The following is a 17330-nucleotide window of genomic DNA, read 5'->3' as shown; positions in this document are numbered from 1 at the left end:
TAAAAGAGCCGGTTTGCATTAGTGTGAGATCAGGGAGGTGCGGGGGGGGTCTCGGAGGAGCAGTATGACCTGTACTTCCCTGGTAAACAAACAGTGTTAACGGTTAGATTGAGCCCCCTCTAACCCATCTGCTCGTGATTACAGTGGTCATGCAATACTACTGAGCAAAGAGTAAACAGAGCAAGCGAAAGTGATGTAATCACACCATTCACACCGTTCTGCGTTCACACCGTTCGTGCAGCGGGTGAACTACTTATTATGTAAGATGCAATATTTGAAGCAGGTGTTGTTTAGCTGTGATATTTAGAAATTTGCTTTCTCTGTAACCACACCATGCACTGGTGTCATTTGTTAACATTGGTTAATATATTAACTAACATGAACGATCAACGAACACCACATTTATTATGCTATTTATTCATCTTTGCTACTGTTAGTTAATAAAAACAGTCATTGTTTGTTCATGTACGTTCACAGTGCATTCATTCATTTTAACAAACACAGCCTGAGGTTTTAATAATGCATTAATGATTAATAAATGCTGGAGAAATATTGTTGATTTTTAGTTCATGTTAACTAATGCACCTTATTGTAAAGTGTTACCATTTTATATTATGGTAGGTAGTTTACATTATGCATATTGTCTGAGATGTATTTTGTTAGGAGAAAAGAGTGATAATGTCCGCAATACACCTAATGGCATCTATGGGTAAATCTAAATAGGCCAAAAAATGAAAATTGTGTTATTGTTTATTAATTAAAACTGTATGACTTTGTCTTCTGAAACACTCAAATGTAAAAATCTCTTTTTTTTTAATAAGTCTTACCATAGCTGAATTTATTTGATCAAAAATACAATAAAAACAGTAGCTTCAGAAGATCTACAGAGAAGTGGTCACCATCCAAACTGACAGAGGCTGAGAAGAGAAGAGAAGAGAAGAGAAGAGAAGAGAAGAGAAGAGAAGAGAAGAGAAGAGAAGAGAAGAGAAGAGAAGAGAAGAGAAGGACAGACATGCAAATGCAGATTCAAAGCTGGTCGTATCTTACCCAAAATTATCTCAGGCTATAATCACTGCCAAAGGTGTTTCAACTAAGCACTGAGTTAAAAAAAAAAACTCAGTTTCTCCGTTCTAATGAATTTGCAAAGTTATCACCCAGATAGCACACACACATCTACCATGCCTGTTAAAGAGTACTTGTTCTGGAAAGCACCTGCTGTGTACAAATATCTAACAGATGTCAATTTAACATATATTCTAAATCATAAACACATCTTCAAGACATCTAATAGACGTCTATTGGACATCTGATAGGAAATGTTAGATCTATTGCAAATGAGCAAAAACATCTTCCAGATGTAAACGCAGACGTCAAATAGACATCTCCACGATGTATGTGTGCTATCAGGGCACAGATCTATGTTTTTGCTTTGTCATTATGGTGTATTAAGTGTAGATTGATGAGGGGAAAAAGTAATTTAAAGCAGCTTAAGACAGGGCTGCACCATTACCAAATGTGTAAAAGAAAAAAAAGAAAGAAAGAAAGAATGGGGTCTGAATACATTTGCAAACCTCTGCTTGTAGTGGCAGACAGTGGCATTTCTAGGATGTGAAAACATCTGGGGCTAGTAGTGGTGGATGGGAGCTCACATCATAATTACGCAAGATTTTGTTAGACACAGGTGGGTGAACCTGGATCCTTCTAAGGAGGTCCAGGGGACATGCCCCCCAGGAGAAAATTTGATATATTTTAAAGGTAAATTCATTAATCTGGTGCACTTTAAGAGTTCAAAAATAAGAGCTATAAGTTAACGCATGTTCATTGTGCAAACTGAACAAAGAAAAAAGGTTGATGACCTGACTCACCCCTCTTCTGATACTCTGAAAACATTGGATCATGAACTCATCGTGTGAGCAAAGTCATATTGTGTTTTCGATTTTAGTTAATTTGACAGATACTTTGCCAAAGCAGTGGCACAAAACAACAGTTACACTATGAAAAAATAGTAAATCGTAATCACTGCAAATAACAAACGTATCAAAATATTATCACAAAATTTTAACTTCACAAAAATATATTACACAAATAAAATAGTACAGAAAAAAACATTTATTTGCATGCAAAAATAAGGCCCTATTTTTTTTTTTTTTTTGTTAAAATTTTTCTGGACTCCTTTTTAATGGGTAACTGTAATTTTATTAATAAAAAACATGTCTAATTAATTAAAACAATGAAACTTATACAATTTAACGCCAAGTTAAGTTATGTTCAGGGTCCTATGAAGTGTTTTATTTTTTATTGTTACCAGATTTGTTTTACCATGTCTATTTATTTAAATGCATACAACAACTTTTATTTACTTCTACAACAGCCTTCTCTGTTGTGTATTTAAATTTTTCTGGTTATGAAATAAAGGCATAAAATATTAATTAATATCTTTTAATTCATGGAAATTAAATTTTATTTTTGGCAAATAAAGGGGTTGCACTAATAAAATTTTAAAGATGAAATAAATATTGTGTAACAAAGTCAACAGTAGTAGTAGTTTTACTGTAGGTACATACATTCTACTGAATGATAGTAATATATTTCTGCCACAATGTCTACAAGCTATTATTTTGACGGGTTTAAGTGAATACCTTTATATTTCCTTGAGTATATAACCGTGGTTTACTCAAATGAAACAGTAAAGTTCTCACAAATTACTCTCAGAGCAGTTCTGGAGATGTTGTTCATGCATTTTTTATGGCAGACGCTGAAATCACCGCGAGCATCACCGGCGCTTGTTTGTAGTAAAGGAAACGGCGCCTGCATCTGCACCGTGGGGAAAGTTACTTTTAAAAGTAATGCATTACAATTTTGCATTACTCCCTGAAAAAGTAATTAATTTAGTTACTTTTTATGGAAAGTAATGCGCTACATTACTTTTGTGTTACTTTTTAAATCTGGGAAAGGGTTGCTTCTTTGTTTTTAATATAAAACAATTCTAATGTAAAAGCCCTTCTACACCAAAAGTGAAATGAATGAATTCACCACAGGCTAAAAGAAAAGTGTTTATGCATGAGATCACTCTTCAGCTATATAAAAAAAATGAAGCACAAATGTTAGTTTATCTAAAGTCATTTTTGCTTATTAGTACGGTTGAATTGCATCATTGAAGGTCAGCAGCAAAGACACTGGTTAATAAAATAGGATTAAATACATAAAGGATATTTGTTTTATTTAACATATCTAATTACTAATTGCATTTCCCCGTTTTTATTCATTTTGAGGAACACTGAATCTGTTTTATGAGTGAGATGAATTAATGCATGTTCACATTTAGTCTAGAATACAGTAACACCATGTTTACTCCCAATTTCCAGACAGGAGACATGTCAATCAATAAATGGGGAAAAAAGTAACTGGCGTTACTTATTTGAAAAAGTAACTCATATTTTCTTAGAAATTCTAAAGTAATGCGTTACTTTACTAGTTACTTAAAAAAGGGATATTATTACGTGACTCGCGTTACATGTAATGCGTTACCCCCAACACTGCAGACAATATTTGCACCTCAGTGTACTGCAGACATTTACAATAGTGGAAAATATTATTTGATCCCCTGCTGGTTTTGTACGTTTGCCCACTAACAAAGAAATGATCAGTCTGTAATTTTAATGGTAGGTTTATTTTAACAGTGAGAGACAGAATGACAACAAAAAGAAAAACGCATTTCAAAAAAGTTATAAATTGGTTTGCATTTTCAGCAGTGAAATCAGCAAGATTTCTGGTTCCCAGGTGTCTTTTAAACAGGTACTCCACTGAAATTAGGAGCACTCTCTTAAAGGAAGTGCTCTTAATCTCAGCTTGTTACTTGTATAAAAGACATCTGTCCACAGAAGCAATCAGTCAATCAGATTCCAAACACTCCACCATGGCTAAGACCAAAGAGCTGTTCAAGGATGTCAGGGACAAGTTTATAGACCTTCACAAGGCCGGAATGGGCTACAAGACCATCGCCAAACAGCTTGGTGAGAAGGTGACAACAACTGGTGTGATTATTCGCAAATGGAAGAAACACTAAATAACTTGCTCCATGCAAGATCTCACCTCGTGGAGTTCATGAGAACAGCAAGGAATCAGCCCAGAACTACACGGGAGGATCTTGTCAATGATCTCAAGGCAACTGGGACCATAGTAACCAAGAAAACAAAACAATTGTTAACACACTACTCTGTGAAGGACTAAAATCCTGTAGTGCCCGCAAGCCCCCCTGCTTAAGAAACCCGTCTGAATGAAAATCTGAATGATTCAGAGGAGAACTGGGTGAAAATGTTGTGGTCAGATGAGACCAAAATCAAGATCTTTGGCATTAACTCAACTCGCTGTGTTTGGAGGACGAGGAATGCTGCCTATGACCCCAAGAACACCATCCCCACCATTAAACATGGAGGTGGAAACATTATGCTTTGGGGGTCAGGGGGACAGGACAACTGCACCACATCAAAGGGATGATGGACAGAGCCACATGCCGTCAAATCTTGGTTAAGAACCTCCTTCCCTCATTGAAAATAAATTGTGGATGGGTATTTCAGCATGACAATAACCCAAAACACAAGGCCAAGGCAGCAAAGCACATTAAGGACCTGGAGTGGCCTAGCCAATCTCCAGACCTTTATCCCATAGAAAATCTGTGGAGGGAGCTGGAGGTTCAACGTCAACCTCAAAACCTTAATGACTTGGAGAGGACCTGCAAAGAGGAGTGGGAAAAAATCTCTCCTGAGATGTGTGAAAACCTGGTGGCCAACTACAAAAAACATCTGACCTCCATGATTGCCAACAAGGGTTTTGGGAAGGGGTCAAATACTTATTTCACTCATCAATTTATAACTTTTTTTAAATGTGTTTTTCTGGATTTTTGTTTTGTTGTTGTTTTTGTTGTTCACTGTTCAAAGAAAGCTACCATTAAAATTATAGACTGACTGTATCTTTGTCAGTGGGCAAACTGATCAAATAGTTTTTTTAGACTTGGTTAATGTTATTAAAATCATAATTGATGTCTTATTGGGACCTTTTTCCTACTAATAGCTGATATGCACTGTGCAAAACAAGAATGGGATTGGAAAAAATATTGATATTAAGAGCTAAATCCAAAATCCTTACTCTCCATGCTACTGTCCCAGCTACTTTGGGGTTGGTTTCTTCCTTTTGTGGTTTATCTAAGCTCGGTTTCTTTTGTAATTTTCTCTTGCTTAACCAGACTGTGGTGAGTGGAGTTATTGCAAACAGAATTTGCCAACAAGACAAGGAGACAGACAGATTTGCACTTAGCGAAAACAGGCACTCTGCTCATTTTAATTATCTTTTCATCACACTGAATGATCAAGTTGCTTCATGAGACTTGGATAATAGAACACAAGTCATACTTGAACTACATTTTTGGTGGTTTTTGTCATTTTTGGAGCTTGACAGTCCTTGGTCACCATCCACTTTGATTATATGGCACAGCATTGTCTTCGGAAAAAAGTAAATCTCCCATTTGAAAAGCAACCCCTTCACTCACCTGTGCATTACATCTTGCAACCTGCACGAGCCACTTTAGTTCCCGGGTGTGACCTGTAGCTGCAGCATCATGGACAGGTGTGGCTCCATTAAGGGCCCTTGTGTCAGCAGCCAGCCCCGCTTCCGTCACCAGAAAGCAAAGGCAGTCCAGCTGACCACAGCGTGCGGCATGGTGCACCAGTCCCGCCCCCTGAGCATCCACAATGTCGCCGGTAAGACATCCAGTTTCAGCGAGCTCCCTGAGACTCCGTAGGTCTCCTTCTCGGGCTGCAGCGATGGCCTTTTGGAGCACCATGTCAACCCTGCCTCTCTGCACATACCCAAGCCGCCTTTGACTGGATCCGGACGCTATCTCGGGCAATTCAACCTACCCCCCACGGCACACATGCACACACACACACAGGGGAAGCCGACACCTAACCGTCTGCCAGCTGGCGGGGTTGGGTGAGCGGAGGAGAGGAGCAGGTCTGGCCCGGTGAGCTGTAAAGGTAATGAAAGACGTCACAATGCACCAGTGCTCATCGTGGCCCAGCCGTTGCCTTTGTGCTCGCTTACCAACCTGCACATGGTTGCCCTCGGGCTCTGGCAGCAGACACCCGAGTAATGAGAGAACTGGCCTCTGAAGACCTACTAAAACTGCTGTGCATGCATGTGGCATGTGATTAGAGATTACAGTGAGCCTCATTTTCATTATTCATTTCTGTCTGAATAGTCAAGAGTGTGTCTGGAAAGTGAACAAGGGATTAGAATAGAGCAGTTTAGACAGAGCATATGAACTTTAATGATTCAGCATCAGGGGAGATCAGATCAGCACTGAGATGTTAAAGAGAGTCCATTTAGAGCATTTAATAATGCTGGTGCAGCTTTGTTGTACCGGTAACAGATATCTCGGTCTCATTCTGAAAGTACATGCTCCATCACATCCCAATGTAACTAAGTGCAGCCGCCAAGTTAAAATGAACAGGTCTCTGTTGTTCCCTGAAAAAGAGGGTATGAACATCTACAACATAATTAAAATAATTCACATAATTAAATTATGAAACCGTTTAAAAACAATGCAACATATCACAGTGTATTAAATACAAAACCAGGAGGGGCAAACTAACCACTAAATACTAAACCAAATAACGAAGAATCCCTGTTAAAAAAACTCTGACCATGACCAAAGCCAACAATCATATGCAAGTAGGAGTGTGCAATAGCTACAAAAAAATGATACATTGATATTTCATGTAATTTTTTTTTTGTAGATCATACACATTGCACACCCTCATATGCAAGCTGCTTATGGTATTTATCATTTACTATTTAGTTAAAATCCCTGAAGTTTCATATATGAAATATGCTTTACCAAACAATATTTATGTTAAACATTTTGTTCTGCTAAACAACAAGCTCTTAGACAGTGTTGGGAAAAGTTACTTTTAAAAGTAATGCATTACAATATTGCGTTACTCCCTTAAAAAAGTAACCAATTACGTTACTTAGTTACTGTTTGTGGGAAGTAATGCGTTACGTTACTTTTGCATTACTTTTTAAATCTGGGCTGGGATTCCTTGTTTGTTTTTAATATAAAAAGTTATATTTTTGGCAAATGTAAAAGCCTGTTTACACCAAAAGCCTCAGGATAAAGGAAAAATAAAATCACGTTTGTACAGTAGAACGCAGAAGAAAGTTCAACACTCTTCAGCAATAAAAAAAGAAGAACAACAAATGTTAGTTTATCTTGAATAATTTTTGCTTATTAGTATGGTTATATTGGATCATCAAAGGTCAGAAGCAAAGACACTGGTTAATAAAATGGGATTAAAAAACAAAGGATATTTAATTATTGCAGGTTTGCGTTATATTCTGAGTTGCACTTAACTTTGTAAATTTATTTTGAGGAATACTGAATCTGTTTTTTTTGTAAGCGAGTGAGATGAATTAATGCATGTTCACATTTATTCTAGAACTAAAGTTACATCTTATTCCCGATTTCTCTCAACATGGGGACAAAAGAGCTTTCAGTCAATAAATGGGAGAAAAAAAAAGTAACTCAGATATTTTCTTGAAGATTAAAAAGTAATGCGTTACTTTACTAGGTACTTGAAAAAAGTAATCTGATTACGTAACTCACGTTACTTGTAACATTGCTCTTAGATCTGGGGCTGGTTGCATAAAAGCTTAAGACTAGTCTTAAAAGTTAGCTAATTTTTTTCTTTAAGACTGGTCATGATTTTTTCATTTCAGTTAGATAAAAATGTAGATTAGTTGAATGCAAAAAAATAGGATTACCCTTTGGCTAAGTTTATGCAACTGGCCCAAGTATAGTGCAACCTGACAATGACCCTGAAGCCTGATCTTTATCCTCATGACACACCATTTAATCTATTTGCAAAGCAAAGAAGATTTATATTAAATATATTCTCCTAAATAAAGAACTCTTATAGATCAATATAGTGCAACCTGAAAATGACCCTGAAACCTGAACTCTATACCCATGACGCACCATCTAATCTATGTGCAAAGCCACATAGCTATAAACTAAAACCTTTCAATAAAATTTGTCCTTTTTGGTTGAAGTTCAATATCCATATATAGGCACACACAATATCCAAGGTGCTAGTTCATCCGCTCCAGTTGCTCTACAGTGTCCCTCAGATCCTCCACGACAATGTCCACATCTTCACGGGACGTACTTCTACCCACACTGATCCTCAAAGCATTAGTAGCCACATCATAGGGAATCCCACAGCTTAGAAGAATATGGGAAGGTCTAAAGAAATGATAGCAGAAAAAAAATCATTAGGGGTTTTTCCACATTCTGTTCTGTCTAGAGTGTTTGGCTACCTTTGTTTTTGAGTGCTTTTATTATTTAATCACTTAAAACTGTACCCTTTGACCACTGAGTATCATTATACAGTTTTACATATACAGTTGTGATCAAAATTTTACATTATTTTACCAAACATAAGAAGGATCATACAACATGCATGTTACTCTTTATGTAGTACTGACCTGAAAAAGATATTTCACAAAACACATTTACGTATCGTTGACAAAAAGAAAATAATAGTTATGTGTAATGGTAATATCATATCTGTATGATCCACAGCTGTTTTTATTTGTTTAGTGATAGTTGTTCATGAGTCCCATTTAAACTGCCTGCTGTTCTTTAGAAAAATCCTTCAGGTCCCACAAATTCTTTGTTTTTCTGGCATCTTTTGCATATTTGAACCCTTTCCAACAATGACTGTATGACTTTGAGATCCATCTTTTCACAGTGAGGACAACTTAGGGACTGAGGGAAATATTTCAGAAGGTTCAAACGCTCACCGATGCTCCAGAAGGAAAAAAATATAACTGTTCAGGACAAACAAGGGAATCATGAACAACTATTACAAACTAGGGTTGGGTCACTAGATGACTGAAACAGTGAAACAGACATCACGATGTTGAGGCAGCATCGTGACCCCATTGACCTGCCCGCCCCCCGCAACTCGCCGCATCCCAATGCCGTGTTCAGAAGGCAATAAATAAAAGATGGGAGGAAAATATATATTTCAATACTTTCTCTCGCAGTTATATTGTTGGGTAATTACTCTGTATATAAATTGCGGGCATCGGGGAGCCACTATTAATATGCATGGCATTTTGAATGCACGGTCGCTTTTTACTTTCACTTTCGAGATTTGCAATCGCATATGTTCTGTGTATACTTAGAGCGGCAGTTCTTACCACACATTTTACAAGATTAGATGTTTGTCAGTGGTGCACAGGATCTGCAAATCATTAGCCATCATCCTCAGTCATCTCTCCTTACTCTGTTTATGTGGTAAGTGAAATTTTATATACTGTAATGTAATATAATTGGCGACCCCTGCAAGCAGCTAACCATGACCCTTTAGTGGCTCGCGTTATTTTATGTGAAATATCTTATTTAGGTCAGTACTAAATAAAAAAAAAAATAGCATACATTTGTATGCTCCCTCTTATTTCTTATATACATGTATAAAGTATTTAGGGGTTCAAGGCGCAGGATTTGACACAACACTGGTGAAAATTCACACCTGCCCTTATACAAAAAACAAAGGATATTGACTTTTCATTGTAAATACAGATGACTTACTGATCTCCTCTGTCTGAGTGGCAGGCAGCACCCACACTGGCCAACAACCTCCTACAGGTGGAAAGCACTCTACGCCCTGCAGCAGGGGGGATGAGTCTCATCAATTATTCACAAAAGCTCTTGTGTTTTACAAATCTGCAGGGTCAAGACCTGACCCAGTTTTGACCAACATATATATAAAGACAAACAAACAAATAAAGACGTCACCGATATTATATTAAATTTAATTTAACCAAAATTAAATATACCATATCTGTGAAGAATTTTTAATCTAAGGTTTGGTCATGAAACTTCGATTATGAAACTTTGATTGGTTTCGTTTCATATCATGTACTGTCAAAGACTAAGTGCAAAATTAGAAAATGGCCATTGACTCACCTTGAAGTCCCCTTCCCAAAATGGATACGTTGCATGTGTTGGGCAAAATGCCAGAGCCAGGAAAATGGCTGTTAAAATGAATCTTATCTCTTCCAAAGACATCCTAAAGTAAAAATGCAATAAAAATAAGAAAAAATAAATACAAAAATAATCTCAATATAAATATAGGCTACATTAATGCCCACTGAAATATTTGTACTAGTCAGTATAATAAGGTAGAAAGAGGACTTACAAGCAGCCTTTGCTCTAAATAACATCGGATGTCCAGGAAATGGGCTTCATACTCTGCTAGATTTGAGCTTACCAATTCTGCAGCCTTTTCAAAAAAAAAAAAATACAAGTTGTACAGTACAAACCAGAGGTCGCGTTAACCGAAAATTGTCCGTCATTGACAGAATTTTTTTTTTTTATCATTGACGGAAAAATCTGAAGGCTGTCCGTCATTTTAACAGATTGATCTATTGTAAAATTGTAGCTATAATTCCCACCCCTGTGGTGGCGAGTGCGCTCCAGTCTGGCAGCAGAGCAATGGATCCAAAGCAAAAACAAAACTGTCACGAATGTTCTCCTATGCATTTGATTATGCACAGACAAGTACACAGAAGCTACAACGATCTATCATGCCACATTTAAGAGCGCCAAAACGGTATTTATTGCTTGAATTTCCTATCGAAATGGACAGAATATGAAATCTGAGAATTTGTTCTATATCAAAAGTGACACAAAGCCTAGCCTATTGCTATTTATTGGAAGGAAGACGCACTAAGTACTGTTTATTCATCAACTGAAAACAGCATAGACCAAAAGATCGACTGGGATTTAAGAATCGATATTGGTTCATTAAAATGAGAATCTATTAAAATCGAGAAATCAATTCGTTTTTTGTTTACCCAGCCCTAGCGTATTTTGTTGCTTTTAAACACTGGGCTGTCGTCCTTTAGGTTCATGATTAAAAATGAAAATGTGAACAAAATAAAAGCAATTAAATGTGTTATTCTAATTAAAATATGAGAATTAAAATGACTATAGATTATGACAGAATTCTTACGACCCCTGTCTGTCAAAATGACGGACAATGTTACAGTCTAGCGCAACCTCTGGTACAAACATAGGCAACTTAGCACTAAATAAATTATGCTTATGATACATAGTGGGTTTTACCTTTCCCAGACCAGCAATCATTGCTGTGTTCTCAGTTCTGAGAAAAAAAGAGATAACAACAGCACTGATTTCAGAGTCGGTAATATACATCTTTTAATTCTGTTCAATAATTCATCACCCATAACGAAACCCATCTCACAATAAACCATGTCATACCCTGGTCTGAAGTTGCGCTCTTGCCCTCCTCCAAAAAACAGAGGGTAAACCGGAGTTGTGGTTCCAGGATCATTTGCAAACAAAGCTCCAATTCGAGGGCCATAAAACTGAAACACACCATCAACAGGATTGCAATCTCTAATTTTCTTCACTTAGAGAGATATGATATATCAACAGCGTCTCTTGTTACTTACCTTGTGTCCTACAATGGTAATATAGTCTACTCCCAGCTCACGTGCATCCACTCGTATCTTTCCGATAGCCTGTGCTGCATCAGTGTGCAGGAGGATTCTGGGAGCTGAAGCTGACCTCTGTTTGTTTACTTCCCTCACCCTCTGACAAATATCCTTAATTGGCTGTTGAAAGAGAATCCAAGTGGTTACTGGGTGTGTTACTGTGAGTGTTTATGCTAAATCATGGCTGAAAAAACTAATGTATTTTTATTGGCAGAGCAAAAATTAACTAGCCACGCTGTGTCTACAATGCAAGTTAATCTATACTAACATCATGTTTATAAAATGTCGTATAAAAGCATTATCACACTCCCATTAAGCCTCGTCCCAACTGGCCAAAACATGTGTGATTGTTTAACTATGAAATAGTTCAATACATTATTGGGATTGCTGTCAAAGCAAAATTCTCACCATAATGATGCCTGTCTCATTATTGGCCATCATGATCGACACCAAGCAGGTGGTGGGACGAATCGCTGAAAGGACATCCTCGACCTCCACCCGTGCCGTGACCTTGGAAACGGGCACAAATGTGACATCTACAACGAGAATCCAATCAGGTCCAATCAGAGCACAAAGATCTTTGGTCGTATTTATATTTTAATTCAGATAGCAATAGACAAGCTTTGGATGCAATATTTCTGGTTACAGTAGTAAGCTGAAGTAATGCCCACTTTCTCAAGATAAACCACTAGAGAACAATGAGATTCATGTTTTAGACAGAAAATCCAGGCCTGCTAACCTGCTTTGCCCTCTTTTAACAAGTGTTCAGCTGTGAGTTTGATGGAGTCGTGTTCTACATTGGAGATGATAATATGGGGCAGGGAGCCTTTTCCATTTAGCTGCTTGTTTGTGCTTCCCTCGGCAGAAGTCTTGCTTTTATTGAAGTGCTCCACAGCTGTGTGAAACACTAGATTATTGGCCTGTAAGTCCAGAAGAAAAAGAGAGCTGAATAAAGATAAAGTGTAAGTAAAGGTCCTTTCACACAACTTTCAACAGGGATTCAATACAAGCGACATGCACTTTTAGCACTGACACATGAAGGATTACAGATAGTGTTACAATGTTAAGAGCTGTTCACACCAGCATACAGTGCCTTGCAAAAGTATTCATACCCCTACACTGTTTTTTCACGTTTTGCTGTGTTGCAGCCTTGTGTTAAACTGCTTTAAATGACTTTTTCCCCACATCAATTTACACTCCATACCCCATAATGACAAAGCAGAAAACAGATTTGTGACAACTTTATTAAAAATAAAACATTTAAGTAAGTACATTGCATAAGTATTCATACTCTTAACTCAGTACTTAGTTGAAGCACCTTTACAGCTTCAAGTCTTTTTGGGTATGATGCAACAAGCTTTGCACATCTCCATTTGGCAGTTATCTGCCATTCTTCTCCTTACCATTTCACCTTTCAAGCTCTGTCAGCTTGAATGGAGGCTGGCAGACATTTTCAGGTTTCTCCAGAAATATTTGATTACGTTCAAGCTGAGGCTCTGGCTAGGCCACTCAAGGAAATTCACAGAGCTGTCTATAAGCCACTTTTGCTATGTGCTTAGGCTCATTGTCCTGTTGCCCAGTCTGAGGTTCTAAATGCTCTGGGCTGTTTTTTCATTAAGGCTATCTCAATATTTTGATGCATTGAGCTCTCCTTCTACTCTGATGAGTCCGTAAGTCCCTGCCACTGAAAAACAGCCCCACAGCACAAGGCTGCTACCAGCACACCTTACTTTTGGGCATGTGCTTGTGCTTGGAATTGAGGTTCATCAGACCAGAGAATCTTGTTTCTCATAGTTTGAAGGTACTTTAAGTGCTTTTTTGCAAATTCCAAGTGGGTTTTCATGCATCTTCACTGAGGAGAGGATTGAGTTTGGCCACACTGCCATAAAGACCGGACTGGTGTAGTGCTGCAGTGATGTTTGTCCATCTCTAAGTTTCTTCCACCTGCATATATGATCATAGAGCTTAACTAGAGTGACCATCAGCTTCTTGATCACCAGTATAACCAAGGCCCTTCTCCATCAATTGCTCAGTTTGGCCAGGAGGAGGCCAACTCTAGGAAAAGTTGTAGTTGTTCCAAGCGTCTTACATGCTTCTGTGAACCTTCATTGCAGCAGAATTTTTTTCTGAACTCTTCCCCAAATCTGTGCCTGTTTCTGAGCTCTACAAGCAGTTATTTTGACCTTAGGGCTTGGTTTTTGCTCTAATATGCAGTTTCAGCTGTCAGACCTTTTCTGAGAGGTGTGTGCCTTTCCAAATCACACTCATTCAAAAGAATTTGCCAGTTTCACTCCACTCAAAGTGTAGTAACATCTACAAGCGAAATTAGTGCTCCTTAGCTAAATTTCAAGTGTCCCAGTGTTCACGTGAATACTTATGCAATGGAATAATTTCAGTTTTTTTTATTTCTTATAAACAAACCTGTTTTGTGCTTTGTCATTATGGTTTATGCAGCATCGATTGATGTGAAAAAAAAAGTAATTTAAAGCAATTTAACATAAGGCTGCAACATAAAGTGTGAAAAAAAATGATTTGGCATGACAATGCATATTCACTCTCTGACAGTAGATAAAAAAACAGAAATAACCTGGGTTACTACAGAACACAAAGTGCTACATAACATTCATTTTCTTGACACCTGCTTGTCAGAATTTAAATCAAACCGTATATACATGTTTTCATGTAAACCTGTGAAGAGCAGTGCAGATTAGATTCAGATTCGCTATGGTATCAAGGAACGCCAAATACTAGGGGTGTAACGGTACACAAAGGTCATGGTTCAGCTATTCACCAAGCCGTGGTTTTATGTAACAGCAGCAATTAAGACATTCAAATCAAAGTTTCGCACTGAAATCCGTCTTGGTGTGAACACGCCCTCAGTGTACTAAATTAATACATGTATTAATAAAGTACACATTTTTATCCAATGCAACAACTCAGGAACAACAACAGCTGTTTCTGTAAGGAGATTGGTTTGTGCTTCATTAAGACAGTGATAAAATGTAATAAAACTTTGAGCATGTTACAACACTAAACAGGTATGATTGAAATGTGAATTAGCCATATGCAAAAAAGCCTTAGGGTCTTCACTATAGTGTAATCAATTAAGAAAAAATAAAAAAGGAAAGAAGATGAATTTCTATTTGAACCGGGACACTTGAAACCCTCACCTCAGTTCCTCCTGAAGTAAAAATAATGTCTGCTGCTTTTCCACCAACCATTCTGGCAATAGTGTCTCTGGAATGATAAATAATATCTCTGGCTTTCAGACCTAAGATCAGAAGAAAGCAATATGAGATTGTGTTTAATAGATAGTTCCCCCAAAAATAATAATCATTTACTCACCCTCATGTCAAACCTGTTTCACTTTGTTCTGTAGAACATAAAATTCTATTCATTGTAATTTAAGAATCTTACATTGTACATTTCCCCCCATAGTCTGGCTTCACTATTTTTTTGTTTCCACCCTTCATCAAAATATTTTCTTGTGTGTTCCACAAAAGAAAAGAAATGCATACATGTTTATCTTTGAGAGCCTCATACCTGGTACGTAATTACTGCTGGGATTTCCCCATGCATCAGTTAAAGCATCAGTAATAACCTTGACCACCTCTGGATCGACTGGTGTGGTGGCGTTGTAATCCATATATATTCTGCAGCAGACAAAGCTCTTTTACAAACTACATTCTGGAGCATGTGGCAGATCAAATGTGAATGACTTCATGTCCAGTCTAGGTATGATATGACATATTCATTACCTGTCTGGCCCATCAGCCACATGATGATGATGATGATCCAGGTCAGACCCACAATGTTGTGTTAAGGCTCCCCGTAAATTACGACCCAGAATGACAGGGGGATCAGTCTTTTCAGCCATTATCTAGATTACATTGGTAGATAGAAGGACAAAATACTGTACATCAGCCTAAACACATGCGATAATATTTAATTCAATTAAATTATTAACATTAGATTTATGACCATTAACGCACGAATCATGCTGGGTCACATATGTTGCAGAAATATCATAGTTAATACAAGATTGATATTTATTCTCAAAAGAAGTTTATTGCAACATAATGTAGCCATAAAATCGTGCAAGCCATTTACTGCACTTTGATTCACACAGGTGATTCACTGCTGGTAGAGTCAGATTACTGCACACGTTGTCTACGAGCATACCATAACAACTAAAACACTTAAACTGCCTTTACAGTCATTTTCAACAACCATCGCTGAGATAAACACTGATAAACCTGATGAACTTAAGTAATTATACTGTTACTTTACTGACCTCTCTTGCTCTTTAGCGTATGTCCTATCAATGATTCACAGTTCAAACTGATGATGCGGCATCGGCACGCTACTTTGAACCGGAAGCGTACAGGATTAAACTCTTCCTTATTTCAGACAGTGGCTCTTTATCTCTCTAGTTTACTACAGTGCGGGTTTGGTTCAAGTTTTATTAATCAGTTCGTGCTGACGTTGCTTGGTTGACGTCAAAAGGGCGTCCAGTCATGTACGAGTTGTAATATTAATGAGCCAAGCCTTCGGGTTTAAGCGATTCCTGATTTGCTAGCTGGCTCGCGCTGGTTGAACTTTACGTCATGTTATTAATATTCATGAGCTAAGCCTTCATCGTAGTAGCGTTCTTAAGATTTTAATGAGTAGCTTTGAGACGAGATAGTATGGCAAGCTGATTTAACATCTTTTAGAAAGACACTAGTATCTAAAGATAGGCACTAGTACCCAGTAAAAAAAAGATAATAGCTAAAAAAAGATAGAAGTAAGTTTTTAAAAGATGTTTAAACGTTTTGAAATAGGAATAGAACAATAGAGTGTTTTTACCACACCTCACCATTTGGCCATATTGGCGGCACAGAATGTAAACAATGCCACTAAGCTGAACAGAACATGCAAATTTGGCTGATTATTCCTGCTGAACATGGTCAATATTGTTATGTTTTGGGCTGTACTAATTGGTCGGGCCGGGAAAAACATTTGAAGACCGCCAAAAGTTATAACAAATCAAGGAGAAGAATGCAACGAACTGTCTGAGGAATAATGGTGTTTGTGGTTGGCTAAACTTAAAGGGTTAATCCACCCCAAAATGAAAATATGTTTTCTACGTTTATGCTTAGAATCGATCCGTGTGATTGTAGACCTTTTTCCTGACTAAACGATTAGCGCCGCCATTATGAATTCTTACTTCCGAATGGACGCTTTTCTGCTCCAGTCTCCATAGTAACCCATTCAAATAGCGGCCATCTGTTTTAATGTAGCTACCGTCGACAGCTTAGTGTCATTTACACACTTGTAAAAATTCGAGGAGTGATGCATTGACAAATGACGGGCATTGCGACATTGCAAAGTGATGGTGCTGTAGAGCCATGTGCTTTTTAAAAACATTTTAATAGGTTTAACATTAGATTATCAGATCGGAATATACGCTAATTTGACTAGAAAAGTTTGTTTCGGCAAAGACATTATGTTTGCTACAAAAATGTATGACATGTTTATGTTTGGCGTGAAAACGTGAGAAAGCTATGCTAAATCTGATCTGACTGGTCAGACTGAAACAGATTTTCAGGAATGTGATTTGAATAGGATTCTAAACCACATATGCATGTAGCTCGAAATGGATTTGCACAAAATTGTGAATTTTTTTTTTTAATTTTTGAATAAAAATCGGATTTGGGCTGACAGTCTAAATGAGAACTTTGACATAAAGTGTCTAAATTACC

The 17330-nt window shown here is 37.5% G+C and overlaps 2 protein-coding genes across 2 annotated transcripts in view; both read right to left on the bottom strand.

Annotated features, from left to right (window-relative positions):
* The window catches only part of espnla (espin like a), a 35962-nt gene extending 30123 nt beyond the window's left edge, over positions 1-5839 (bottom strand). Inside the window, exon 1 of the mRNA XM_051112200.1 lies at positions 5546-5839. Coding sequence (XP_050968157.1) covers positions 5546-5839 — 294 coding nt within the window. The remainder of the gene's footprint in view (positions 1-5545) is intronic.
* A 695-nt stretch (positions 5840-6534) lies between these two features.
* Positions 6535-15996, bottom strand: scly (selenocysteine lyase). The gene is made up of 13 exons (XM_051111659.1): positions 15881-15996; positions 15345-15466; positions 15130-15239; positions 14757-14857; positions 12326-12506; positions 11995-12122; positions 11545-11706; positions 11351-11457; positions 11195-11231; positions 10266-10349; positions 10034-10136; positions 9656-9731; positions 6535-8302 (listed from the first exon to the last, which is right to left on the bottom strand). Exons 2-13 carry the CDS (start codon positions 15461-15463, stop codon positions 8149-8151), a joined length of 1362 nt encoding a protein of 453 aa, XP_050967616.1. The 5' UTR covers positions 15464-15466; positions 15881-15996; the 3' UTR covers positions 6535-8148.
* Positions 15997-17330: the final 1334 nt, after the last annotated feature.

This window comes from Labeo rohita, chromosome 6, assembly GCF_022985175.1.
Source record: "Labeo rohita strain BAU-BD-2019 chromosome 6, IGBB_LRoh.1.0, whole genome shotgun sequence".
In the NCBI taxonomy this organism is placed as follows: Eukaryota; Metazoa; Chordata; class Actinopteri; order Cypriniformes; family Cyprinidae; genus Labeo; species Labeo rohita.
Note: the sequence above shows the minus strand (reverse complement) of the source record. Positions and strands in the feature narration are given on the sequence as shown.